Source organism: Mchenga conophoros, linkage group LG22 (genome assembly GCF_057382185.1).
Source record: "Mchenga conophoros isolate Kocher_MC1m ecotype Shallow Benthic linkage group LG22, M_conophoros_male_GT1.1, whole genome shotgun sequence".
Taxonomy (NCBI): Eukaryota; Metazoa; Chordata; class Actinopteri; order Cichliformes; family Cichlidae; genus Mchenga; species Mchenga conophoros.
Window position 1 is genome coordinate 19,720,641 of NC_140546.1, and position 27,587 is coordinate 19,748,227.

Sequence of the window (27,587 nt, forward strand, 5' to 3'; positions counted from 1 at the left end):
TGCAGGTTTAGACTATTCCTTAGACTTTTCCCTCAAACAAAAGAATATCTTTTCTGCATCATCAGTGATATGGACAGGCTTTGGGAGATGGAGGCCCATCCCAAAATGTCATTGGGATGCCCCCCCAGTCAAAGTGGCCCATCCAGTCAGTCAGACCGGCCCTGACTTTCTGGCTTCACGTCTTCATTAGGATTAAAACAGGCTGCCGTGGGGGTGGAAAATGCTCCACATGTGCTAAAAATACTAAAAATAATGCAGTAATAATCGCACTTTAAGATAAACCATTGATTTGGACGGCGCTAACATCATCTCTCATTTGAAACTCCGCTCTCTCCTGCTCCATTCAGGTCCACGGTCACTCCTCAACAGGAAGTGACGAAAGTAGCCACGAGCGTGACGAACGGCTCTTTCGAAAATACAACAAGGAAGTTACGGTTTATTGTGAAGGAAAATAACCGCTGGAGAAAAAAATTCTCCTCAAACCGGGGGTCCCTTCGCTCGGTTGCTGGGTGTCCGGGGGGGGCGAGGTCACCGTGGACTTTCCCGAGAGCCCGTTTCCGATCATCTCGAGGAATTCTACTTGTAGCCAGCTAGCTAGCTAGCGATGAACACGGACGTGGAATTTCACATCAGGCAGAATTACCCGTGGAACAAGCTCCCAGCTAACGTCAAACAGGTACCGACTTTTAACGTTTCCTGTGGGCACGGAGAGAGGGGGGACACCGCAAGGGGAACCTGTCAATGTCACCGGGGCTGCTCTCTGTCATACTGGCAGCTGTCAGTGTCGCACTGCTCGCTCCCCGTCCTCTGCAGGGCTTCACCATCCAGCCGGAGCCATAACTGACCATCATTACACTCCAGCTACTGAAGCCACACTGGCATCACATGACAGTTTGTTTGATTGGGTGGGGGTGGGGGCACCACATGATTTTAGAGCGTGTATGTCACCTGCAGATACGGCTTTTACGTATTTGTGCCTGGTGCATTTAATGCTATTGAAATGTGCTGTTACAGTTAGTCAGTCAAATGCACGATCCCCCCTTCTCTTCTTGTGCCACTACGCCAACATGTCTCGGTGAAGAGGAGGTGGGTGGATGAGCAGTTTGAGCTGCTGCATCCTCATACACCCTCTGAAAAGTTGGATTACTCATCAGAAACAGTGAGACTCCAGGGGCCCCTGGTGTACACATCTGGCCTGATGTGCACAATATAACAAGTTTTCTCTCGCTCAAAACAGCTTTAGATACAATATTAAGCTTATGCCCCAATTCCATTGTTAATTTTCCTTTAATTTAAAATATCTCTTCTCATTTTTTGTGTGAGTTATCATGAATCCAGGGGCTACTGTGGCTCTAAAACCTGTGGATTACATCATGACACATAAACTGTCCATTGAGGATCAGACAGGTCATTGCTGATATCTGATCTGCTTAAGGTCATTATTGGTCCAATACCAACTGGTGTATTGGCCTTGTAAGTAACTAGAAGTATGCTGTAGGTATGTGCTACCAAAATCAAGCACAAGACGATGCTTCTTGCTTTATTACCTACCTCTTAGCCTGTGTCAAATTCAAATCCCTCATTGCATCTTTGCAGTTAATATGGTTTCACACGTTTCTCAACACATATGACATCACATCTAATAGCAGGAAATATTCCAGTATGGAAAAATATTTCACAGACAGCTGGAGAACAGGAGGTTTAAAAGAGGCCCTGTTTGGTTTCATCCCCTGACACATTAATGTGGTTGACCTGGGCATTTTCCTTTCTCTGCAGAGTTTGGGGAACTCTCAGCGCGAGTATGAGAAGCAAGTGCTCCTGTACAGCATCCGCAACCAGCTGCGATTCCGCAATAACCTAGGTGAGCAATATTATCCCCCCCCCCCCCCCCCCCCCCCCACACACACACACACACACACAGCAGGGGTAAACATACAGGGTGAGCTACATGATGTTTGAGTGTTAGATTAATAGACAGACAGTGGTTTGTGGCAGGATAAATATAACCCCACCAGAGAGTGCTTGATGATGGGCAAAAACTTTCTCACCATATCACCTTGCAGAGAAAAATACCCCAGTGCTATTTTATCATTGCAGTAAGACTTCTGATTTCATAAAAGTCTATGGGAAAACAGCACTAAGGTTCATGGCTCTGTGACCTCAGTAAACACTTCTCTGATGGAACTGTAATCCCACTCTCTGCTTTCAAAGCAAATTCAGCAAAACACAAAGTTTATTTTGTAAATTATGGTGATAATTAGGAGGATAAACCAGGACACGGCTATTGGATCCTGCTTGTCAGTTAGCGAGTGAGAATGCAGTGTCCTCTGGTTCCCATTTAGAACTAACTTTCACTCATTATGTCAGGTTTCAAAAAAGTTACAGCAAAAACAGGAAGCACACGGGTTAAAAATGGGACTCCACTCACCTGTGGGTGATGTCTTATTAGCTCTGTCCATGTTTTGTTCTGCTTTTGGTGTTGATCATAGGATTATCCTTCATATTTGACCCGAAAAGGTAATATACAACTGAAAATACTTGTACTGTTAATAATCATACAGTGGCTAAACATGTGTATGTACCTGTATAATAAAGTGCATTATGTATTACATCGAATCACTTTAGATGTGATGTTGATGTAGAGAGATCGTTTCTGTATGTACACTCTGACTGCTGTTTGTTTTCTGAGCAGTGCGCCACGTGAGGAAGGATGAGCGCAAATATTATGAGGAGCTTCTGAAGTACAGCCGGGACCACCTGATGCTGTACCCCTACCACCTGTCTGACATCATGGTCAAAGGGCTACGAGTCACCCCGTTCTCGTATTACATAGGAATCATGGAGGTAAGCAACTCATGCTGCGTTGAAGAGTGCAATACCAGAGCATTAACTTTGCTCCCATTATCATAATCTCTGTGAACAGCCTCTCGTATACCTGAACATCTGTCGTTCTGTCAGTTCCCGTTGGTTTTAGAACGATGGGGCAGGTAAACCCAGAGGAACAGAGCAGACATACTTATTGTTCAACGGCAAAGGTTTTCTAATTGACTGGAAACATGCAGTCTCTGTTCATTTAAAATGAACAATGTCTTCAGTTTTTGGCATCCCTGGGAATGAATGCAGGAACTGCAGGGACAAAACAAGGACTCCAAAAGACCAATACAAGTAGAGGGATCTGAGCTTTTCACAGCTCCCAGCTGTTTAGTTCAGTGTGCTTTTGTTGCATGAAAACGGCATTGTTTGGTACACCTGAGTAGATGTGCTGGATTATTATGGTCACCCTGCATAAAGGATAAATGGGTGTATTGTCATTGGTTAGAATGATTGTGTGTTGGTTCATTTTTAACCTAAAAGGTAAGATTAAGGACGTCATAAGACATTGTGTAGCTTTAGGGAGGAATATGCTATGTTTCCTATGTTCCCCAGATCTGTCATCAGTCAGGCACTAGGTGTCAGTCAGCGTCTAGTAAAGCCTCATCTACCAGCTCAGGGCAAACACACCCGGGAAAAATCTTTGCTGTTTGCTCTGCAGTCAGTCTGAGCTTTGCCTGCACGACAGCTCAAACTCACTGATAAAGCAGAGAGAACCGGTCTGTCAGGGAGAAGGGTTCTCCTTGACTTTTGGCATTTTCATTTAGATTGCAAAGACTGAGCTCTTGTGTTCACGGGACTGGAGATGGAAAATAATGCATTTGTAATTGAATTACTTCAATTTTGTGGCTGACTACATAGTTGGTGTAATTCCTTTATACAGCCTGCTCTCAGATGTATTTCCATTACCACAACTCTGTGTGCAGATACCAACTGTCACATTCGATTGTTCCACATTTAGTGTACTTCCCATTTCATAGGACAGATGTGGCTAATGTTCTTTTACCTAACCTATAAATACACATAAAGGAACAGCATTTATTTTTCAGCTCACTGAGAGGGGTTTCACCCACTTTCTGCTGCACGCTAAACCAAACTTGACTGAGCTTTAATTGTGACCACTAAATTGCCAAAGGCTATGTCATATTCTGATAATCCGTCTTAAGCACTTAATGAAAACTTGGAGTCGAAATTAGCACGGCTGCTCAGATCTGCTAATCCTGTTATTAATCAGAGACAGGGGACATAGAAAGGGGAGAACAAAATTAGTTTAATTCTTCTTTTTTCTCCTTTCTCCTCTTTTTTTCTTTCCACCTCCAGGATATTATGAACAGTGAGAAGAGTTACGACTCTTTGCCCAACTTCACTGCAGCTGACTGTGAGTTATTTTTCTTCTCTTCTACGCTTATAAAATGGCTTGACTGTCTCTGGCTCCCCAACTTTCCCAGTTCTTGTTTAATTTTTTTTCTTGTTGATTGTTTATTTTTGTTATTGAATGGTTATTAAAGGATCCAGAGTTTAGGAAGATTAGGTGTGAGAACAAGAGTCAGGAGCTCACTGGAGAGGCCCCTCAAACCTCTTTACAGATCTTTTTCGGTTGCGTGGCTTTTCTGTGTTATTCTTGGTGCCTATCACTTCCTTTGTACTTGTGTTACCTGTACCAAAACTGATCTCTCATTAATTTCTAAGATGATTGACAGAAAGTTATTCATTAGCTATTTTGATATTAAGTTAGTCGTGTAAGTAATTTCTTCTGGCAAACATTCATTTGTTTCGGCATTTCAGCATGTCCTGATCCCCCCCCCCCCATTTTTATTAATTAAAAACTGAATACATTTTTATTTTCTATCATTTTTCACACCAAGCAGTTAATCAAGAGAAATAATTGGCAGTTTATTTTACTTAATTTCTACTTCTTTTTTTCTATTTAGGGGAGACAGCTTGTGTAACACATCAGATTTGAAAGATAAATTAAAGCAACGTGTCAAAAATGTTTCTCAGAAAATCTGGCTTTTGAAAAGCTGATGATAAAGATGAAGATTGGCACCCTGGCTTTTAGGCATGAGTAGCACATGTTGTTTGTCTCTGTACAGTTTTCTCGAGTCATTTTTCTAAGTGGTTTTAGTGTTTTTTGGTTCTTGAATATTGGAGGTTTAAGGCTTCTTAGTAAAACTGCTGTTAGTTCTCTCAAAGCCCAAATCCTGCTGTGGTTTTGTTATTTTATTACAGGAATGCTTTTGTAACCCGCTTATTAAATTCAATAACAAACCTAAATAATTGCTTTGTGTTTCCATAACCAAACCATTGCCATGGGTTTTAATTGGCTGGTGTAAATGCCATTTAATTATAATGAAAATTGCTTTTCCCCCTAAAAAATGGCCTCATTTCTGAGGACCCGCGTTTCTGGGAAATGACTGTGGAGCCTGATTAAAATTAGTTAAAAGTCACGGGCACTGGTTGTGATCTTTGATTTTTAGTTGTCAGCTGAAATGGGCTTTGGTGTTGACTAGTGAGTGGCTGAGTCCTGGCAGTGCAGGACCTTCATGCCGTGGAAGCAGAAGGCCGCCAGCAGGCGATCGTAGCCGTACTCGGAGGGGCCTCACTCCACTAATCTCTCTGGAGGAAGTCTGGAAGTGTGTCATGCAGAAGTGGGAGGATGGAGAGGCAGTGAGAGTGTGTGAGAGAGAGTTTTACGTGGGTGGATGTTTGTGTGTTGTGTCTGTGTCTCAGTGTAGCAGCAGGGTGCAAGTGTAGGATTCTGCGATCTTACTCGTTCCTGTTTGCGTTGGCACCTGTCCCAGCACGTTTTACTCTGCCCCCCTGCAACCCAGCGCAGCACAGGGGAGGGGACGAGGTGGGAGTTTTAGACAAATTTGAATATTTTAGTGTAACATGAAACTTTTTGCTACATGGCCCAGAATTTCCTCAGATTCAGAAAAAATGTGTTCGTTTGATTAGAAATAAATATGCATGCACACGCTTACTCTTGTTATCTCTGTCTGCCGGTTGGGGGATGGATTGTGTGTGTGTGTGTGCGTGTGTGCCTGTGTGTGTGTTTGTGTGTGTCAGGCAATTGTATTGGAGAAGGTGTGTGGGACTTGTTTGGGATTTGTTTGGACTTGCACAAACTTTGAACAAACCTCATGAGGGTTTTTTACTGAAATAACTTTTATTGAAAGAAGTTGGAAAAACACTAAAAAGGAACTGATTCTCAAACTTTCCTTCTTGACGAACGTCTTAGGTCTTACGTCTGTAATTACAAGAAGCCAGACTGAATATTGCAGGATCATTGCAGCCAGGTTAGACTGGACAAAAGTACTGAGCCTCCTACACATTACACTGACAGGAGCTGCTCAGCCATGGAGATCCATGCCAGGAAGCTCCTGGTGCACGGTTATTGTGCTGATTTTAATGTCAGAGGAGGTTTAAAACTGCAGTTACTGATTCAGGAGAGCGTTGGTGACTTTTATGCACCATGTGCCTCTGCACTCTTGTTCCTAAAAACGTCCACGTTGCAATAATACCACTTATAACTGACTGTTGAACATTTAGGGGGGAATAAATTTCAGAAAGTGACTTGTTGCAAATCCAATAATAAAAGTACCACATTTAAATTTAGTGAACTCTTTTGGGAAACTCATTCCTTCATAATTTTTGGTAAAGGCAGACTTGATTTTATACACCTGTGATAAGTTGACTGGCTCATGTTTCCAACCATCCCACAGGTCTAAGGCTACTTGGCATTGGGAGAAACCAGTACATCGACCTGATGAACCAGTGCAGGTCCTCCAAAGTAAGATGTCATTAATATGTATTTTAATCTGTTTTATTACACCCGTGCTCTTTTTAGTCTGTTTAAGCTGAATGTACCATAGATGGTTAGTAAAGTCAGTACGGACTAGCAACTTGAATTAAAGTAAATTCTCCTTTATTTACTTTGATTGCTTGTCCATTAGTTTGTCCATCTTTGTAGTTAGAATATTAATATCTTTAACTTTTCTCACTTCACCTGCTAATTGCTGAGCCCTCTTTAATAATCTTTGTCTCCACCTTTAGAAATTTTTCCGCAGGAAAACAGCACGGGACCTACTGCCGGCCAAACCAGTCGAGATCTCCGTTGAGCCGTGGTGGGTGGCACAGACAGGCTACATCACCGAGGACGACATAAGGGTGCGACAGAAATTTGACTCTTTTCTTCTTGATTTGTTTCAGTTAAATAATGTACAATAAGACCCTGTCATTTTTTTTTATAGAAAGCTCAGTGTCAAAAATCACATATTTGTCTCAAGCTCTTTACAGCCGTACAGAATACATACAGCGATGTGGTTTAAGGTACAGACAGGCCAAAGAAACCTGGGTGAACATAGGTAGGGAGGATGAGAAAGCTTGGATCCTCATGTTGGAAGTTTAGCGTAATTCTGTCTGTTTAGATGTTTATGTGCCATAGGAAGGATAACATACACATGAAGAGAAGAAGGAACAACATGAAATGAGTGTAGTGAAGACGGTGAAGAATTACTGGTGTAATGTTTTTGTTTTCAACCTAAAACATAAATGAGCAAATTCTTCTAACAATTCTTTTTTTCCACAAGAAAAATAAAGAAACAGAAAGCAACACATAATATAAAGTTGGATTATCACGGGTCCTTTTTTTTAAAACCCTTTTTTGAAGCATATTTCTGTGGTACAGGTGTGTGCTAATGTCATCTGTTTACTGGATCAACTTGCAGATCTGTTCTCCCGCTGAGAAGAAAGCCATTGATAAGATGATAGATTCTGGTCCTCAGCTGGCAGGATCCATGGAGTACAACGTGGTCTTAAGTGAGCAAAATACTCAGTTCTATTTGCTCGTGCTCAACCATAAATTAGGTGGCAAATATTTAAATCTTGTTAGTTGTTTATAGTAAGAACAGATTCAGTCTTACCTCAGTGTGTTGGACTGATTTTCGGAGGTGAAACACAGGGATGAAGGTTGTGTTCTTGCAACTTAGATGTTAATTAGAGATCAGTTTGAGTGTGATGAACCTCTACACAGGAGTGCTGGTAACTGAGTGGCAACAAATAGAATAAAATGCACTGAGACGCTTTGCAATCTGAATATGTGTAGATATTCTGATGAGATTTTTATTGGGTTGAGGTTTTTCCAGCATACTATTATTCTACTCTGATGAAGCAGTAACTGCACAGGTTCTGTCATAATATTAGTTTCCACATGGAAATAGCAACAGCAAATATACAAAGAGAGTATTTTATACTGTTTTTTTCTCTGCTGTAGGCTTGTACAACCGGGGATTCATCTACTTAGATGTTCCCATATCTGATGACAGCTGCATCTCAGGTACGTGTGTGTGCGTGTGTATGTGTGTGTGTGTGTTTAAACATCCCTATTCTATTTTTTTTGGCTAAGAAAGTTTGCTGTTGAAATATTGAACATAAATGAAATGCTAAAAGCTAAAAAAGTATTATGGGAATGAATTTGCACTGATCTGAAATCACGTGTTATAAGAGTATTACAGACACAGTAGTGTGCAAACGTTTCAAGCTAACCTGAGTTTCTTTATGTTTTTCTTAAAGAAACCAGATTTTCTTATAATTTTTCAAGTGATTTTTAAGAAACAATTCTCGAGGCTCTCTGGCAAAAGTTTTTCTTTTGGACATTGGCAGCTTTTTCACTTATTTTTACTCCAGTCCTTGTAACTGACCATTTTCAGCAGAATGCATTTGTTTGTTAAGCCACTTAACACCTGATCTGTGAATCATTCAAGCACAAAAAAAGCATCTTACTGAAATATGTGTCTACACGTACCAGGCTGCTGAGCGAAGAGCTAATTTTAAATTGTATCTTTTGTTATTTTGCTACTGTCAGCCTGTCTCAAAAACACTTCTTTTGTTCCCATTTCTATAGTCGAAAAATGAAAAATGTCAAACATGACACAGTTTGACAGACATAATAGTGTTTTTGCACCAACAAGATGATTCCCAAACAACTATTAGCTGAAAACCTGGCATATCCCAGCATGAGACGAACAATATCTTCAAGCCATGTCTTTAAGAAATAGCAAAAATCCAGCAAAGACCTGACACAGGACCTGATAGTTGGCATTTCAGTTGATAAATCTACTGCTCACTGAAGCCTCATCAGAAATGGTCTCAGTGGAAGGATAGCTGTCAAATAGGAGGAAAGGCTGAGGTTTGCCAAATTACACAAGAACTGGACTGAAAATCAGTGGCAACAGGTCTGTGATGCTCAAATCAGCGAGGGCTTAAAACACGGTGGAGGCTCTGTCGTGGTAAATTGATGGAATTATAAATCAGATTTTGATCCACCACGCAATTCCATCTAGAAAACATCTGATTTACAAAAGCTTCATTTTTCAGTATGACAGTGACCCCAAACACACTGTCAGTCAAGTAAATTCATAGCTGCATAGAAAAACACACATTGGGAAACACAATCAGGCATGGATTGGCCTCCCCAGAGCTCGGATCTCAACATTGTTGAAGCAGTGTGGGATCAATGTGGGAAATGAAGAGGTCAGTCCACACGTTTGCACAGTACTGTAGTGTATTTAAAAAGAAGGGAACGGAAACAGTTCTGTGTTTGAAGAGTTGCTGAACAGTTGTTGGTTACTGTTTGTGTCTTTCAGTGCCCCCACTGGAAGGGTTTGTCATGAACCGGGTCCAGGGTGATTACTTTGAAACACTTCTGTACAAAATCTTTGTGTCCATCGATGAGCAAACAAACGTAGCAGAGGTAGGCTTTAGAAATGTGTTTCATTATCCTCTGGCTGCTGCAATCATAGTAAGAGAGAGTGTGTGTGTTTGTTTATCGATCAACATTTCAACCAAACACTTTTTTTGTGTCTCCTGATCCTGCCTCCCTCTGTGCTTCCCAGCTGGCAAATGTGTTGGAGATCGACTTGGACTTAGTGAAGGTAGGCATCTGTTCATCCTACTGTAACTGAAGTGCAGTTTTTCAGAAGGGAAATGGTAGATCTGAGAAATATGTCTTTCAAAATTTTCACAGAAAAATACAGAAGTGATTTTCTGCGCTTCCACTGTTGCTTTAGAAGAGATTTGTTAAACGTACTTCTTGCTTCTCTTTGTCTGCAAAGACACATGGCAGAGCAGCGTTTAGATTAAATGAAAGAAAGGGAGCAGCTTGTTTTGAAAAATATGTTTTGCTGCATAGGAATAGGAATTTGCTTTTCAAGGATGTGACGTTGTGGCATTTTGTCTGATAAGCAGCTATCACATCGGATCTTTGTTGTCTTGGAATTTCACAGACTAACTCTGAGGGGGGGAAAAGCTTTTGATAATATGTAGCCAAGTGAGGAGACATTTCAGCACAATTTGGCCGTTTCGGTTTGGATACACCCTCACGCAGACGTGTATTTGAGTACCACGATTAGATCCATCATGACCCATGACTCCACCAGAGGGGCTGAGCGGCATCATTCCTGTTGAATTGCTGCTCCAGATGCACTCCATCATCACTTGGTCCCATCTCATTGGTGCAACTGAAAAGCAGCACTTAGGAGAAGTGGTTGAAGGCAGCGATTTAAAGCGAGTCTCCAGCAGAAGGCCTGTAGCTTCTGAGATGATTGAGATGTCTGAGAGGTCTCCATTGTGCAGAAACTTTTCCCATCCTGACTTGAGTTTGAACTTTCCTCCTGTGCAATAACCACTTCATGGCCTAAGTCATTTGAAAGAAACTTCCTCCCAGGGCCTCTTTTGATATGATAAGAGGATGACTAGTTGACCTCAGCCTGCACCTCTCGGGTGTAAAGGTGTGAAAAGCAATCAAGCTCACTGTGCTCATGTCTGAGTAAAAGACTTAACAGCATGGCGAGTTGATGACTGTAGAAGTGGAGGAAATAATGAAAAGGCCAGACAGCTGTACAGTACAGCTGTACTACCTTTCTTTTTTCTCCAGTTTTTGAGACCAGTTGAGTCAGCAGCCAGTAATTGCTTTCTTTTCTCCCTAAGAGCATCATCCAAAAGACTATTCAGATTGCTTTTAGTCACTTTGAGACTCTCACAAGGTATCTCTGTTTACAGTATAATTTGACAATGTAATTTCAAATCCTCTTAAAGCCATTCAAACTGAGAGGGTTGGTTTTCTTGGGCTACACGTTTGTATGACATTTGTCCATCTTTGCACTGAAACGGTTGACTTTTTTTGACAATACATTTGTTTTTTTCAGGATTTTTAATTTACTGTTGATATTTAGATTAAAATGTTAAATGAGGTCTGAATTAAAATATCTTGCTAATAAACACTTTAAAAGTTTGTAATTTGTATGGATATAACTGCCTGAACCTAGACAGCGTAGTTTTGAGTTACTCTTACTACTGCAGGGTGGATTTCTGTACTAGAAAAGAAAATTTAGTCAGAAAAATGTCAGCGGTAAAGCTAAGGGCGATGTTGTCATCAGAGATTGCACCATCGCACAATGCGGGAAGAAATGTTTCCCAGAAGAGAGAGATAAAAATACCAAATTTTCTGGTGACGGTCTCAAGACATTTTAGAGCAAAATCTGTAACCCACTTTTCTTCTTTCCTTACCTTATTATTGCATCTCTCTGTTGTATCACTATCACACTCAACAACCACTTCTTTAGATACACTTTCCCAGCACTTGGTTGGACTTCTTTTGCTTTCAGAACAGCCTTAATGGCAGTAAAGGGTTTTGCATGGTTAGCAGCAATAATCAGATGTGTGGTGTTTAAATAAGGCTTAGTGGGTCTAAAGCATCCAAAGTAAGCCACAAAGTCTCCCCTACACAATTACATCATCGCCACCAGCCTGAACCCTTACAAAGCAGGATGGATCCATGCTTTCATGTTGTTTACACCAAATTCTCACCCTACCATCTGAATGTCACAGCAGAAATCGAGGCTCATTAAACCAGGAAACGTTTTTCCATACATGCGTTACGTGTCTGCCATGTGACTGGGAGCAGTTAAACAGGTGTACCTAATAAAGTGGCTGATAAGTGTACATATGGTTTCAGATATGTTATTTGTGGGATCAAGCATCATTTGCGTGTGCTTCTCCTGTGTTTTATCAGAACGCAGTGTCCATGTACTGTCGCCTCGGCTTCGCCGTGAAGAAAGGTCAGGTGTTCAGCTCAGACCAGCTCCACCCCACCTGGAAGAACGCCCCATCTGTTAACAGGCTCAAGTATGTGTTGTCATCGGTCAGTCAGCGAAACACCATCTGAAACCTCAGTGTAGAGCAATTTGTTGAAATACATTTTTACATTTACACAGTTGAGCACACAAAAAACCAACATTTTAATGGAAGCTTCGAGCGTTTGAGACTCCAGAAACCGCCACACACCAACGTTATTCTTATAAAAATTCCATGCCATCAATGTTTAATGAGTTTTAATTTCCCCAGCTTTAGGACATGATGAACTACTAGGGTGTGGTGACAGTGTGTGATGTGGTGACAGTGTGTGATGTGGTGACAGTGTCCTTTATGTACTGTGTACTGTTATGTACTGTTGTAGGAGCACTATGGACCCCCAGAAGATGCTGCTGTCCTGGGAGCAGGGCAGTCCTGTAATGGAGGGAGGCTCCTCAGCCACAGATACAGACACCACTAGCCTGGAAGACCAAGGTCTGTATACACACACACATGCACACACACACAGGCATATTCTGCAATGTATGCAAATGCTGATGTGCGCACATGGAGCACTTTATGATTTGAGTTTGAAGCAGCAGTGTTAATTAATCCCTAAGAAAGCTCAGTCATGTTTCTGAAACTCATTCTCACATTAATAGGTGTTTCTCTAAAACATTCTCATATTTAAACTGATTTTAACTTTGTTTTACATGTTAAGGTGGCACTGTTAAATTTGCGTTAGTGGATATTGTCATATAAGTGACTGTTGATCAATCACATCTCCATGTAAATCAGGCCTGTTTGATAGAGAGAGGCTTTAGTTTTCGTCTTCTAAATGCAGTTAATCATAAAAACACTAGTTTTAAAAGAATAACTCGAATGTAGCTGTGCTGTTAGACTTGCTGCAGTATGCATGAGTGGTACAGCATATTTTTATGTCTCTGTAGCAGACACAGGTAGCGTTAGCAGCCTGAGCATCCCAGCTGCACCCACCAAGAGGATCGCCTTCCTTTTTGACTCGACCCTTACAGCCTTCCTGATGATGGGCAACTTATCGCCGGTAAGTGAAAGAGTGTGGACGTGAAGGCTTCGCGTCAGTGAAAGTGGGGTAGGGTGGGGTAACAAGCATAAGATAAAGATAGTGGCTGTGCTGTGATCTCTCAGAGGGAAAATATTCATCAATGCAGTGTTGCTCATGCATGTGAGTTCTGCTGCTCGCTGAATGGTGCAGAGGGATGTTTGCCTCAGTCTGAACTATAATATGAGTGTACTTTTTATTTTATTTTGGAAAAGTAAAATCTCTGTGTCTAAATTTCTGAGTAGCAAAATCTGGAGCAATTAGGTACCTCAAACTATGTTTGTATCATTATCACTGCTGTTAATCATATAAAAACACAAAAAACAAAACTTATCTTGTAAAAAATTGGATGTTTACTGTTGATCTAATTGTTTTCTGTTGTCATGCTATCAGAACCTGAAGAGTCATGCTGTGACCATGTTTGAAGTGGGCAAACTGTCGGATGAGACTCTCGACAGCTTCCTGGCTGAGCTGGAGAAGGTGAGACCAGAAATCAGAATTTCTTTCTTGTTTCCAGAAAATCTCTCATCAAAAGCTTAGCTTAAATTGAGAGGATGCTAACTAGGTGCAACAAATACACATGTATGTACAGACATCAAACACTACATGCAGACATCTGAATACAGTCACACAAACTCTGAGTTGGAACTTCTCCACTCGTTTCTGTTTCTCTCAGGTGGAGAGCACAGCAGAGGGCGAGGCTCAGCGTTACTTTGACCACGCTCTGACCCTGAAAAACACCATTCTCTTCTTGCGCTACAACAAAGAACTCACTCAGGACCAGGGACCTGATATTCCAAACATAGGTAATTATGCAGTTACACCGCCTTTATTTTCAAATGAGCACTTTGACGAGGACACGGGGTCTGTTACCAGTCACCCGTCCATCCCCAGTTTACAAGACTGGCTACCCTTCTTACAGTGTTGGTCAGATTTTAGTAAAAATTGTATACAGTGATCATCCAATGGGTCTTCATCCAGAAGTGTGCTCAAAGGCAAGGTCACTTTTGTTATTTTAAGGACAATTACCTATGAACTGTGGTCGATTGTGAGCTAAATGAGTTACTATCTATAATATAGAGCAGGGCGATATGACCAAAAATATTTATCACGATATACATTTGAAAATTTGCGATAATGATATAACTGACGATATAATTGACGCTTTACTTTACTCCTCAACTTTATTAGTGCAAAAAACCCCATCAATGTATTTTCACTTAAACAAGCCGCTGTTTTTTAAGTGCATTAAAGTTATATAAAAAATTAACTGACTCCTCGCTGACAGTTTAACCAAAAGGCATTTCCAGTGGAAACTGGCCGACATATCCTCAGCATAACCATGTATAATATCCACAAAACTTAAAAAGAGGTTATACACACACAATACGGTAATATTATGTTGAAGCACAGTACGTATCACTCCGCGAGACTCCTGCCTACGATAGCTGTAAAGCTCCAACAATCCATCAAGCGATGCGGCTTCGTAGCTTAGCAAAGTCGTACTGATACATTTGACAGATTTTCGAGCGCCGTGTACCACATAAAGTCGTTTCGAGGTCAGTAAACACAACCACAATTCATACATAAGGCACACGGGATTATAAGGGGCACTGTCGATTTTCAGAAAAATCAAAGGATTGATTTTAAGTGTGCCGTATTTTCCAAAAAACACGGTAGTAACGACGGCCCGCTAGCATGCTCTACCAAAAATAGTGCTTTGTTGTGTATCTGACGGACGAAAGCCAAACCAGTTCCACACCACTGAAGTTGCAGCATTTTTACAAACCAGTTCTGGTCCATCCGTTTCATTCAACGATCCACTTTCGCTCTCCTCATTGCCCAACATTACACCGGTATTACCGTGAACGGTATGATATGGCCCAGCCCTACTGTAATATATTGATTTTGTTGTTTCAGTATCATGGAGAGAAACCTGTTCAGTATCTTTGCTTTTGGCATGCATGAACTGAAACACCAAAACTCTGATTATTAGATGACCTTATCTACAGCTACAGTTACATCCATATAATTACTGTTATAATTATAGTGGTGGATGCTCATTATCATTGTGAGCCAGAATCTCATGATTCAGCCTGCTTTAAATATTTGGTTTCACACAGCTTTTGTTTTTTTCTTTACTCTTAAATCATAATAATGGGATAGAAGGGCGAGATGGCCCTAATGTGGTCATCTCAGGGATCAGGTCTCACAGCTCTGGCTGTAATTGGCTAATCCTCTCAAACCTTCTGTTTACAAGTGTCAGCCACAAAGATGGTTTACAGGAAGAAGAGCTAAGCAGCTTTTTTCAGATAAAATGAGCTGAGCTGCACCGAAGTCGGTTATAAAATAAACAATGATTATTTTTAATATCAAATATTAAAGTTACGCTGTCATAATAGGGTCTAAAAACAAAAGCACTGAGCTTGAAGTAATAAGCTCCCTTTTAATGTGACACAGTGTAACTTTGAAGTGCATCAGTGGTTCTGGTGGTCTGTTTTCAGCTGATCAGGAGTTCATGTTTTTATCCTGACTCTGTTACCTAAGAAAGTACTCTGAGCTGCTCTGACTGCAGTTATAGAAAATGGTAAATGTCTTCCATTCAGCAACTTGTTCTGTGATCTCAGGAAATCAATACATGATTACTTTTTTGCTGGTTGTGCTGCTTTTGGCTGGCATCTCTCACTATTGTCTCTTTTGGCCCTCACTGCTGTCTCTTAAATATGCTCACAGAAAATACTGAAGACAACGGCATACTATGTACACAGAGTAAACCTTTATTGTTCAGCTTGTGTCTCTAGAGGGAGCAGAAGAGAGTATGTCCTCCAGCATCGACAAAGCAAGCCTCTGAGTTTCTGCGTAGCTTCCATTGCGCCACCAGATGCTGTTTGTTTGGTTTGGCCGTGTGCCTCCTTTCTGATTGTCTTATCTTTGTGTGCTCCTCATGCTGCTGCTGCTCAGCTGAGGAGTGAGAGCAGTAAGAGCCTGCTGGCTGAAGCTAAACTAATCCCCCAAAGAGTCTAATGATCATTGTTAATTTGGGAAGTGAAGGAAATTTGTCAAGCAAAGAAAAAAAACACATTTGGTAAAGTCAGAGGAGATTTTTTTTTTTTTTAATTATTGGACCAGCCATTCATAACTGTATTAGAATGAAGAGAATAGAAAGTTGAAGTGTGCGTGCCATTTTCCATGTTACAGGTGTAGTTAATGATGAGTTATTATGGCGGTAAATCACTTTTTACAACAAAACACTCAGAAACAATTGATACTGTCAGAACGAACATTTGCAAATCTTGTAGATTATTAATCCCCGTTTCGTTAATTAAATATAAGTCACTTTATGTATCTTTGAAATTATTTATCTTTCACCCCTTTTTAAAATCTATTTTGGGGGATTTCTAGCCTTTTTTTTTTTTTTTTTGATCAGACAGTAGAGAGAATGCAGTAAAGCTTGGATAAAGACCAGGGGGAAGGCACGGCAGTAAATGGTGTTTGGACGGATGCAAACCTGGGCTTGTGCATTGGTCTTATGGCACATGGATCGTCTGCTCACCTAGTCAGCTAAACCAGCCCTCCTGTCTTTCACCCTTTAATATCATAGACATCTCTTAGATTCAATAGGTTCCACTGCAAGATACAAGGATTTTAAATCCAAGGATGCCAAAAATATCCTTTGAAAACTTAAGCAAGAAAAAAAACTTTGCTCTGTTCAATCATCACATTATTGCCTAAAGCATCCACACTTAGAAATAACTATTCAAGCCCTTTTTTTTTTTTTTTTTCAAAGGAATAGTTAACATTTTAGGACACATGATTACCAGTTTTTTCACTGAAGATTAGCTAAAAAGATCCTTCAGCCTATGGTTTCTAAGGTATTCCTGGGCCAGATGAGAGATATAATCCCTCGAGGAAGTTCTGAAAAACTCCAGATCTCAGCCCAGCTGGATGCACCTGGAAAATCTCCAAAGAAGAACAGTCAGGAGGCATCCTAATCAGATGGCCTCTGCTCCATGCTTTCCAAGCTCATCACCCTATCTATACAGCTGAGCCCAGCTACCCTACAAGGCCAACTCTTATTTTGCTCATTTATATCTGTAATCCCATTATTTTAGTCACTACCCACAGTGCATGATGACAGAGCATGGTTGGAACAAAGCTCCCAGTTCATCATAACAGTCCGGTGGAGTGCAAATTTTTTGCTGTGGCGTTAAGTCTCTCTATCCTGAGACAACACTACAAATTTAATGCGCATAAACATTTGCATTAGCCTGTTTAGGAAGTAAGTCAGGATTTTCTCATGTTTTTCCTCTCACTAGGTTTCCCCTTGGACATGTTGCGCTGTGAGAGCCTGCTGGGTCTAGACCAGGCCACCTGCAGCCGCGTCCTCAACAAGAACTACAAGCTGCTGGTCTCGATGGCACCGCTCAGCAACGAGATCAGACCCATCAGCAGCTGCACCCCTCAGGTATGATGCCTGGAAGGAAGGAGAGCAGAAGGGCTGCTATTTGGCATGCTGGGATGTTTGGGTACATGTCGAGTGCGTTTATGTGTGTGTGTGTTTGTGTTCTAGCTGACAGTTAATGAGTTTGTCCGTTTGGTTGTGTTTGCCTTCTCTTGTAGTGTACACACTCATGCGCTCGGGATTGATTTGTGATTGTGTGTGTGCTCCGAGTGCTCAGCCTGCAGTTGCCCCAACAACAAGGCTACACATAGAGAAAAGGGAAGGAAAGGAGGCGAGGCTCACCAGTAATTCCTCTGCCTGGCCACACTCCAGCTTTCTAGCTGAGCTCAGAGAGACAGAGGGAAAGAAGTTAAACTCTTGTTGTGCCGTTCACGCTGCTGCTTATTCTAACACTGCTGCGACTCAGTGAAGTGGAATTTACCAAATTCTTGTCTTTGTTTTCTTCTCATGTCTCTAATAGCAGCTTCAGTTTCCCCTCAGACAGAAGAACAACACGGACGCAATTATTGTCATGCGCCTGTGTTATTTTTTTAGGTTGATGTGAAGTGTGAGTTTATACAAGGAATGAGATGGGAAAACTGCCCAGTGTGCATGCGTTAGTTCTGCTTCTGTAAACTTATGTATGAGTGCGTGTGTGTTTTTGTTTCTCCTTGTAGCACATTGGCCCAGCCATCCCTGAGGTGAGCTCCATCTGGTTCAAGCTGTACCTGTATCATGTGACTGGCCAAGGCCCGCCGTCTTTGCTGCTCTCCAAAGGCTCCAGGCTCCGCAAGCTGCCGGACATTTTCCAGGTTTGTCCAAACTAATGATTAATCAGCTGTGTGAGTCAGAGGCGTAGAGACACGGTCTAGTCAGATTAAAAAACAGCAGTACTGTGTTGGACCAGCAGTTGGCTGAGTCACATTTTCACTCATCTTTTAAAACCTACCCTCTCAAATCTTTGACCTTCAGTGAGTCGGAAGGACAGGTAATCAGAGCGCTGGCTAGCTCTTTTCTAAACAAAGGCTCTCGTGGACCTTGGTCATATCTCACTGTAAACCTGCATTTTTCTCTTCAAAGGCTTCCTACTGGTTGTGGGATTTGTTTTAATAGCTCTGGGATTGTGAGACAAGGACCTAATGATGACTTGATACAGTAGATTCTCAGGGGAAGATGTGTAATGTCATGCAAATGGACCTATTAGACCATAGCTTGCATGCATGTATTTTTGCACCTTTTATCTACATGTCTCTTACTTTGTTGGTGTTTCAATAGGTTCAGAAAACATGCAAAATATTTTTAATGGGTCATTGTAACACTAATGACCTAGTTTTAAGGCAAATGCTAACTAGGAAAGGTAAGAAAGTAGAAATGCTGCAGCTTCATCCATCCAGCCAGCCAGCCAGCCAGCAGGTTGACAGTCTGTTGCAGGGCTAACACTTAACATGTAGTAAGAATCATGTGAAAGCAATTTTAGATTTTTTGGGAATTTCAAATTGACTGTGGAAGGACAGAGAGTTTCCATAGGAGAACCAGGTTATCTCACGCTGGGATAACATATGGAGTAGAGGCTTGCGGGGGTAAATAAGAAAACTTTTTAAGGGATTTTTGCCTTAAAACGATCTCACAGTCCTGTGAAAAACTGAGTACACTCTTACTGCTTTCACAGGTGATAAGAGTGTAAGTTGTAGCCAGGTGCTTCTAATCAAATGCACTTGATTAACTGATCATCAGCAAGTGTGAGTGTATTCATAAAAGCTGAAGTTTTGGCAGCTTGCTGGTCTGAAGCATTCTGGAGTGCGTTAACCTGAATCCTCCAGTGCCACAGCCCTTCGGGGAGAGTACAGTATTTAAACTCCTCTGTAGCAAACTATTCCAGAGTCAGATGCGAGACTATCTGTCTGACAGCTAAAGCTTGGCTGAAATTGGGTCATGTAACAGGACAATGTTCCAAAGTGCAGCAGGAAATCTACAACAAAATGACTGAAAAAGAAAATAACCAATGTGCTGCAATGACCCAGTCAAAGTCCAGACCTCAAGCTGATTGAAATTTAGGACCTTAAAAGAGCTGTGCATAAATAAATATCCATAAATCTCAATGAACTGAAACAACGTTGTAAAGAAGAGTCGGGCAAAATTCCTCCGTAATGAAAAGAGAAGCTGATGAAGTGACACAGACTGCAAAGTCTGAAGTGCCGTTTGGTGTTGAGCCCTGTGTGTGAGTCTGTTGATCAAAGGAGAGACTGGGCCAGCTTGAGATTGTCACTGAAGAGCGAAGGGTGGAGGAACTGAGTTGGTTGGTTGTTTGCTCTGCCTTCTCATGGCAGTGCAGGAAGTTACACATTTAAACAATTTTAAATGTGTAACTTCCTGTCCATAAGTCACTTATGGACTGAAAATAATTAACCAGAGACATGAGAATAACACCTTAATTTCATCTAAAAGCTCTCTCTCAGTTTGAGAGAGCCAAACAAAATCCTTGGCATGTGAAATCAGCAGCAGGGTGGAACCTTGATTAATTTAACCGGCTAATATTGACCTAGTGGGAGGTTGACAAGATGGCATGACAGTTGAACTAGAAGAAAATCGTGTTTCCTCTTATTCTTTTTTGTTTTTCGATCTTCTAAATTAAACAAAAACTGGTAGATGGTTCAACTGAGATGCTGTCCTACATGTAGAAACCTGTATTTACATTTACATAAACAATAAAGCTATTTTGGGGCAAAAAGAAGTGTAAAATTGCAAACCTATCTCCACTTTTACACATCTACTATCATTTATTAGAATTTATTATGATTTATAAAGCTTTATGTTAAATAAAATGTGTTTTTCTTCATATTATTATTTTTTGTCCAGTTTGTTGAAAGCTGCTTTGGAAAGATCTGATGATGAGTGAAGTTATTCATTTCTGAATCCCTTGAACCTATTCTCTCTCTTCAGGTCTATGACAGGTTATTGATAACTTCCTGGGGTCACGACCCTGGAGTGGTCCCTACATCCAACGTGCTGACAATGCTTAACGATGCCCTTACACACTCTGCTGTTCTCATCCAGGTAAACTCACTCAGATGAGGCTGATTTTTCTATGTCATTGTCTTAAACCTCATTTAAGTTGAGAGGATAAAATATTGCCTTTAATACCAGATTATTTAACGTAATATTAATTTAATGCTGTCTGATGACATTTTTGTACGTTTTCTACCAACTCTTGCTGTGTTTGTGTATAAATGTGCACTGATTGTAATTTAAACTACATGTGCATGTAATCCACAGGGTCATGGTATGCATGGGCATGGAGAAACGGTGCACATCCCATTCCCTTTTGATGAGGAGGATCTGAAGGGAGGTAAGAACCTGTCTGTGCATAAACTATTGTTTTGATATAGCAGCTTTCAAATAGCCAACCTGCATTTAACCATAATGAAGAGTCCTGTTTTACTGAGTCAGACAAAATGTTAAAAAATGACATTTTCTTGGCTCAAAATGGACCTTTGGAGACTGACTTTGCACAGAGGCGCGACTGTCTCACATGCTGAATCTGTGTTGTCTTATTTTACAGAAATCAAAGCATTTTCTTTTCTATTTTTGATTTAAAGATTTAAAGTTTTTGAATAAATCAAACTGTTTTAAAAACACTGCTAAACATCGGCGAACCATAAGTGTACCTATGCAGAGAAAGCTGTGGCTGTCAAAGAATGAGAGGTGATAGTGAAATAACAGGAGAAAGGGGTTTTTCTCATAAGAAAATATGAAACCATGAATTTGCTTCACAATAGTATTCTTGACACGCTACTGTTCTCTCCAGAAACGGAAAACTCAAACCCACAGATTGGAGATTAGGAGGCCTCGCAGACTCTTTATTTGATTTCCTATGGCTATTCATGGTGCAGAATAGAACCCCGTCCTACAATTCAGCATATTTCAATAAGATATAAACATTTCAAAAATAGATTTTAACACAATAAAAACCTCAGATATCAGGCCATTTTAAGTTTTTATTGATGTTGTGAAATATGGCTTTTTCCATCTGCTCATTTTTCGTGCTCCTAATCTGACCTTGGGTTCATGTGTTCCAAAGGAAGAGGAAATGTACAAAGTCTTCAGTTTGCTTTTGGTGGACTCGGTGACTCATAGCCAGAAAACCTGTGGTGTAAGATGCATAGAGGGAATCTGAATCAGATATCAGAACAACCCTGAAAGGCTACTCTTAAATGTAAAGGATGGTCTCTCTACTACTGATGTCCTCTTTAAAGGTGACTCTGAATGTAGCTTAAAAGGGCTGTCAATGAACATTAAATTATTATATAAAAATAAAACGGATTCACGTCTTTCTATTTGCATGTTCGTACTTCCTAACATTACAGAGAGATTAGGTAAAGTGTAGCAATGTGTCCTTGGTTTACAGCCTTAAATTGCTAACTGATAATACTGTTATACTGTATTATACACTAATGATATATCAGCATTGGTATACTTTCACTGGCAGGGTGTGCATAAATTACAAGCATACCTTCAAACTGTGATCTTTTCTCTGCTGACTCAAACATTCACTGTTTTCAGCTTTGAGGGTTTTAACTCATCAAACGCTGTTAGATTTTGAATCCTGTAAAATCCCTCTCTTTGTGCATTTGCTTAAAAGTACCATTTAAGTCTCATCTTCCTAATGTGCTTACTGAACAAATGTAACAGGCCAAATGAATAAACACAGTCCATAACAGCCTCATGCAGCAGATAAATTGTGGCCATATCTTTGCATCGTGTCATTTTGAGTGTTAGCTTTGCCCCGTTTGGTGTTTAACATGATCCCACTGTGTGTGTTGTGTGCCTCCTGTGCAGAGTTCTCCTACTCCAACATGTGCGTGCACAAGGCACTGCAGAAGCTGAAGGAGCATGTGGATCTGGAGCACCAGTGTGGCTACATCACCATGCTCAACTCCAACAACAGGCACCGCCGCAGGCCCAGCGACAGCACTGAGTGCAGAGGTAACAAGAGCTCGCACGTGCACTTTTTTTTTTTACGGCTGTGCATGTGAGGGTGCTGGATGGAAAGCATGCCGGGTTGAACTAGCAGTGGTGCATTTACCTGCGATTACCATAATAGCACTAATGGTGCAGATTGGATAAATATCGCTCACAGTCCAGTTTAATTATGCCGTTTGTCTGCAGAATAGTTTCTTTTATTGTGATTGCCTTTGCTAATGCATACGGATCGAACACTTTTAGCCTTTACCTTCAGATCAGCTGATTGAATCTTGATGTAAATGATCACAAATCTCATTTAACGCGCCAAGTGAAAGATACAACACTGCAGGTCTGATTTTTAACAGATGAATTTCCAATGTAAATCCCGCAAATGGCAAGAAATTATTTTAAAAAAGCTTCTCAGTTGAAGGTCTTATAGGCTTTATTCTAGCTCTCACCATTTACCCACAAACAACACTCAAAAGCCTTAACTGTGACTTAGATTTTGTCACTTCTCTTCCAGGAGACACCCATCTAGGTGGAGGCTTGGACACTAATGGCAGCACTGAGTCCTTTGAGCTTGTGACAGAGGAGAACAACGGTGAAGGCAAAGGAAAGACAGACAGTAAGTGTGTGTTAATTTAATTAGGATATCTCCAGTAGTATTTAATCAGATGTTTGTTAGTTGAAAGTGTTTGGGAAGAATCTAAGAGCTAAAGCTAAAGTGTGACAGAGGCTCCATGCTAAATTCAACACCAAAATGCTCTTGTCAGTGTCTTATGTTGTAATTTGTGTCCATCTTTCCCTTGCCAATCTCTTTCCCCCCCCTCAGCCCTTTCATCTGAAAACGAGTGGGTCCCTCTTGAACTGTGCTTTGGCATGCCCCTCTTCAGCTCTGAGCTCAACCGCAAAGTGTGTCGAAAGATTGCTTCACACAAGCTCTGCAGCAACGAGAGGTAAAAACCAAAATCAGGCAGCATCCTCTAAAGCTTAACTTTTACATAAAAACTGTGACAGGAGCTTTGACGTGTGTTGATGCTTGACTAAAGATTTGTTGTTGTTTCAGCCTTCAAGAGCTACTCCACTCGAGCCGAAAACTGTCACTCAAGGTGTTGAGCTTCGTTCAGTCATTCCAGGTAAAATCACTTTGCAGTTTCTTCAGGTGTCCGCTTAAGAAATCCTGCTCAAAAGTAAAAGTCTTGGCCAGTGAAAAGAGCAAATGTCAGGTTGACAATAATTTATCCATTTATTTTGATAAACTGTTTAAACTAATTCAGATCGCCACAATTTGTATCTAAAAAGCGTCCCAGACTGATAATCCATTCAAATGTCCAGTCAAGACACGAGCCACGTGGGCCTTATGAGACAGAAAGAAATATCATAGTAATAACAGGAAAGTACAATGTGGTAAAAATATAAATATGTTGTTTTAGCATAATTAATGTTACTATTTAAGCATTGTTCATTTTCAATTTATTTATATATCGTCAATTCAGAACAGCCTCCTCAAGTTGCTTTAAATTGTGTGGTAAGACCCTACAACATTAAACCCCAAACAATCAGGTGATGGGCAGCACTTGGCAGCAGTAGAAAGGAAGTACTCTCTTTAACAGGAAGAGACCTCCAGCATAACCAAGCTCCGGGAGTGGCAATCATCTTCTGTGATTGGTTGGAGGGTCAGAGGGGAAAGAAAAGAGAAAGAACAGAGCTTAGAGAGGAGGACAAAACAAACACGATAAAAGAGGAGATAAAAGTTAATGACATATAAAAATGGCATCCAAATGCACAGGGAGTGAAGAAGAAACTGAATGCAGACTGATTGCAGTGCAACTAAGGAAGGGTTCAGTTTTATGCATAATTAACAACTGTTATTACTTTTAACCTCAGTGCTTTAAAGTGATTCTTATTCACCACTTTAAACACACGTTCACACTCTTCATGAACACTGTTGTGACCCACAGCTAGTTTAGGGAAAAACCTTCAAACAGACCTGTTGTGCTGATTTTCATTCACATTTTAATAGCAATCTCTATTTATTTCTATTTGGCCTTGATATGGCCCCTTAGTCTCATTAAGGCATCTTTCTTCTGATTGGTTGCCCTTGGATGACTATATTAATGGCATCTGTTCTCTTTGTAATCATAAAGAGACAAAAGTAGAAAAAAATGGTCTCAATCAGAGTGTTTTAAGCAGTCTCTAAGCTCGGCTTTCAGCCTTCTGCGATTACTTACACATGCGCTGACCTCATTAGTTGAAGCTTTTGCCAAGTGTAATAGGAGCATCCAACATCGTAATAGTACATATGTGACAGAAAATAAGGAACTGCATAATGGGTCCACTTTAAGTTGGTGTTTATTTAATTTTAGTGATCAATTAAAGACATGAACATTACAATGCAAAACAGGAAGTGGAGCTGGGTGAACATTTAGTGCAAGAAAGAAAGAAAAGACAGAAATTGGAGACAAAGGAAAAAATAAGTGAAGTAATCAGAGCTGAATCAGGGTGTTGCAGCACGAAGGTAACATGATTAAGCGAAAGGACGTGGCAGCAGTATTTACTGGTTGAAATGGTGGGCTGTTTCATGAATCACACAGGAACCCTTCTGCTGGCTTTTCCTCCTATAAAAATATATCCCTGCCCTTCATATCGCTGCCTGGTGTTCTGATCTGTCACCTTTGACCCCGTGTTGGCAGGATGGCAGCCAGCCCTCTGACCTGGACAGCGGCGTGTCCAACCCTCTCAGCCAGCCCCCGCCAGAGTCCGGTGTCCCCCTGCCCGCCCTCAACCTCCTCTTCAAGGACGGGCAGCTGAAGGAATGGAGCGGGCGCGCCCCTCCTCCTCTAGACATCTCAGCCCTGCAGAAAGACCAACTGACATAAAGCATCAGCAAAACTTCCAGATTTAGGAACGAGGAAGCAGCGTCCCAACAAAGGGGGCTAATGTCTTTTCGCAGCGTCACGTCTCACTGTGGAAATTCCTGTTCGTGGTTCCAGCCCTGCATCTTTAAATCCAGTCACAAGGAAACTCCCTTATTCGTAAGCCCCGCCTTCTTGTCCATCAGTATCCAGTCATAGGATAATTGGCCCCATCAGAACTTTGTCATTCACCTACTGTATGAGGAATCATCGACACTAGTACCAACCCTCTTTGCTGTCCTCCTTCCCTCCCCTCTGTGATTCCTCGTATTCGTAGCAAGGCAGTGTTATCTGTTGGAGTGGTGCTATTATCACACTATATCACAGCGATGCAGGTAAACATCATTTAACCTGGAAGACCATCTAACTGGAAACAAATGCGCTGTTTTCCCACTGACTCCACCCCACCCCCACCCCTTCAGTCGATGGATGTTTTGTGACCCTTGAGAGCAGAGTGTAAAATGGTTAATATTGCATAGATGTTCTAAAAAAAAAAAGAAAAAAAGACCTATAAAATAAACATTAAAGTGTTGAACAGACTTCTTCAGGAATCATTTGACAATATGCATATTCTAGGACCAATTCTTTGGACTTTAACCAGGTTGATAAGACCCCGCTGCCTCCCTGTATTGTCTCATGTTAAGTGATCTAATGCATGATACTATTGCACAAAAAAATCTTTCCTCTTTACTTGTAATCAATATTTGGGGCATTTATTATTTGCACTGTGCAGGATTTCTTCAAACCTGTGGATGAAGTAACATCATGTAATTATTTTTTTTTTAAAAAAATGTTGGCTCATTTGTAGTGTGCACGTGATTTTAGAGCTCACCAAAAGGAAAGTGTCATACGAGGCATCTGAGAAACTGCGTTTTTTTTTTTTTTTTAATCCATTAGAGAACACCAAAGACCTTATTTCTTTATAATGATTTATTTTCTTTTTACTCCTTTCTCTGTTCTTTTATTTTGGTGTTGCCTTATTATTTTCAGCCAATCAAAAACTACCAGGTCTGGGATCATATCTCCTGATTTTTTTTATTTCCTTTTTTGGGGGGTTGTTTTTTTTAAATCTCACAAGTTTCTTTCTTTTCTTAAAATTGTTAATATGCATTCGATGTAGTGTGTCTAACTAATAAAAATTACCAACGTCGGATCAAAAAACCTGCCAGCCATTATCAAGAATTTGACAAAATGAATCAAACTGAACCAAACTGAAAAGAATGGGAACAGTTAGCTCTGCGTGTTTGACCCAGGGCTGTTGCCACTGTCGCTTGCCAGCTATCTCTCTCTGCCTCTCTGTGGATCAGCTTTTGTGCGGTGCACTCTTGGCCAGCCTTGCTCACTCTCCAGGGGATTCTGTTTACACCATGTTTTGAAAAAAAATAAGGGGGTTAGTAGTCTAGAGAGAAGGCAACTTTGTTGTGAAGGCTGTTGCAGACCCAGGGGATGGAAATGCTAATGCTTTGCCCAGCATCTCAGAGATGTGATGGCCCAAAAAGTGTCTGAAGCCTATCGTGAATTTTTTCAGTGTTGCTCTGAGAATATAGAGTACTTTTTTTTTTATTGCGTTTAAATGGAAACCCAGTTTGTTGAGCTCTCTCTCCATTTTTTTTTTTTTTTTAAAGGAATCTACATTCTGTTTTTGACCCACTTGTGGTAGTTTCTGATACGTGATGCTAAAATAGGGGAAAAAAACAACTGTCACAAGGACCTTTTGAAGCATGATGACTGTAGAAACCATTGTGAGTATGTTGCGTGAGTATTGTACACGTCACGGGTGTGTTTTAATACACGCCTACCTTTCACAGTAAGAGTCTCCTCCCAGTCCTGCCTGTTTGTTATCTACTTGCAGTTACTCAGTCGTCCCAGATACACCCCCCTACCCCCTTCCTCCCCTAGATATACATCCACCGCAGTGTTTAAAATGCTAGTTTTATATGTCAGCAGGTATTTTAGGAACTCTTTGTTGTAGCTTGTTTAATGGGACTGTGGATATTTGACAGATTTAAACATGATCTTGTAATTACATTGGTTACAAAAAAAGAAGAAGAAAGTGACATTCCTTCACCATGCCCTTCCTTTATCCTTTTCTCCATCTTGCCTCGTCTCCGGTTACATACTATTACAGATAAATATGTAAAAAGTATATGAAAATATAAATAAATATGTAATAAGATCAAACTCT

The 27,587-nt window shown here is 40.8% G+C and overlaps 1 protein-coding gene across 2 annotated transcripts; it reads left to right on the forward strand.

Moving 5' to 3' along the window:
* Nucleotides 1-368: 368 nt before the first annotated feature.
* On the forward strand, nucleotides 369-27,583 carry fam91a1 (family with sequence similarity 91 member A1). 2 transcript variants are annotated; one of them, XM_085262609.1, is made up of 24 exons: nucleotides 369-676; nucleotides 1,777-1,861; nucleotides 2,693-2,844; nucleotides 4,192-4,249; nucleotides 6,597-6,664; nucleotides 6,928-7,041; nucleotides 7,602-7,692; nucleotides 8,147-8,209; nucleotides 9,519-9,625; nucleotides 9,768-9,806; nucleotides 11,945-12,057; nucleotides 12,389-12,498; nucleotides 12,954-13,066; nucleotides 13,478-13,564; nucleotides 13,761-13,890; nucleotides 17,401-17,549; nucleotides 18,203-18,337; nucleotides 20,466-20,579; nucleotides 20,799-20,871; nucleotides 22,362-22,508; nucleotides 23,011-23,112; nucleotides 23,320-23,443; nucleotides 23,554-23,623; nucleotides 25,181-27,583. In XM_085262609.1, exons 1-24 carry the CDS (start codon nucleotides 605-607, stop codon nucleotides 25,364-25,366), a joined length of 2,502 nt encoding a protein of 833 aa, XP_085118735.1. In that variant the 5' UTR covers nucleotides 369-604; the 3' UTR covers nucleotides 25,367-27,583. The 2 variants fall into 2 exon arrangements, with proteins under 2 accessions (XP_085118735.1, XP_085118736.1); XM_085262610.1 differs by having other exon boundaries at nucleotides 12,957-13,066.
* The last annotated feature ends 4 nt before the right edge of the window (nucleotides 27,584-27,587 follow it).

What these genes read in the sequence shown, in the direction of transcription:
- fam91a1 (XM_085262609.1), top strand. Translation starts at nt 605, where the DNA reads ATGAACACGGACGTGGAATTTCACATCAGGCAGAATTACCCGTGGAAC. An exon ending in TCCCAGCTAACGTCAAACAG is followed by an intron (nt 677 to 1,776) that starts GTACCGACTTTT and finishes CTTTCTCTGCAG; the next exon opens with AGTTTGGGGAACTCTCAGCG. An exon ending in GGAGTACAACGTGGTCTTAA is followed by an intron (nt 7,693 to 8,146) that starts GTGAGCAAAATA and finishes TCTCTGCTGTAG; the next exon opens with GCTTGTACAACCGGGGATTC.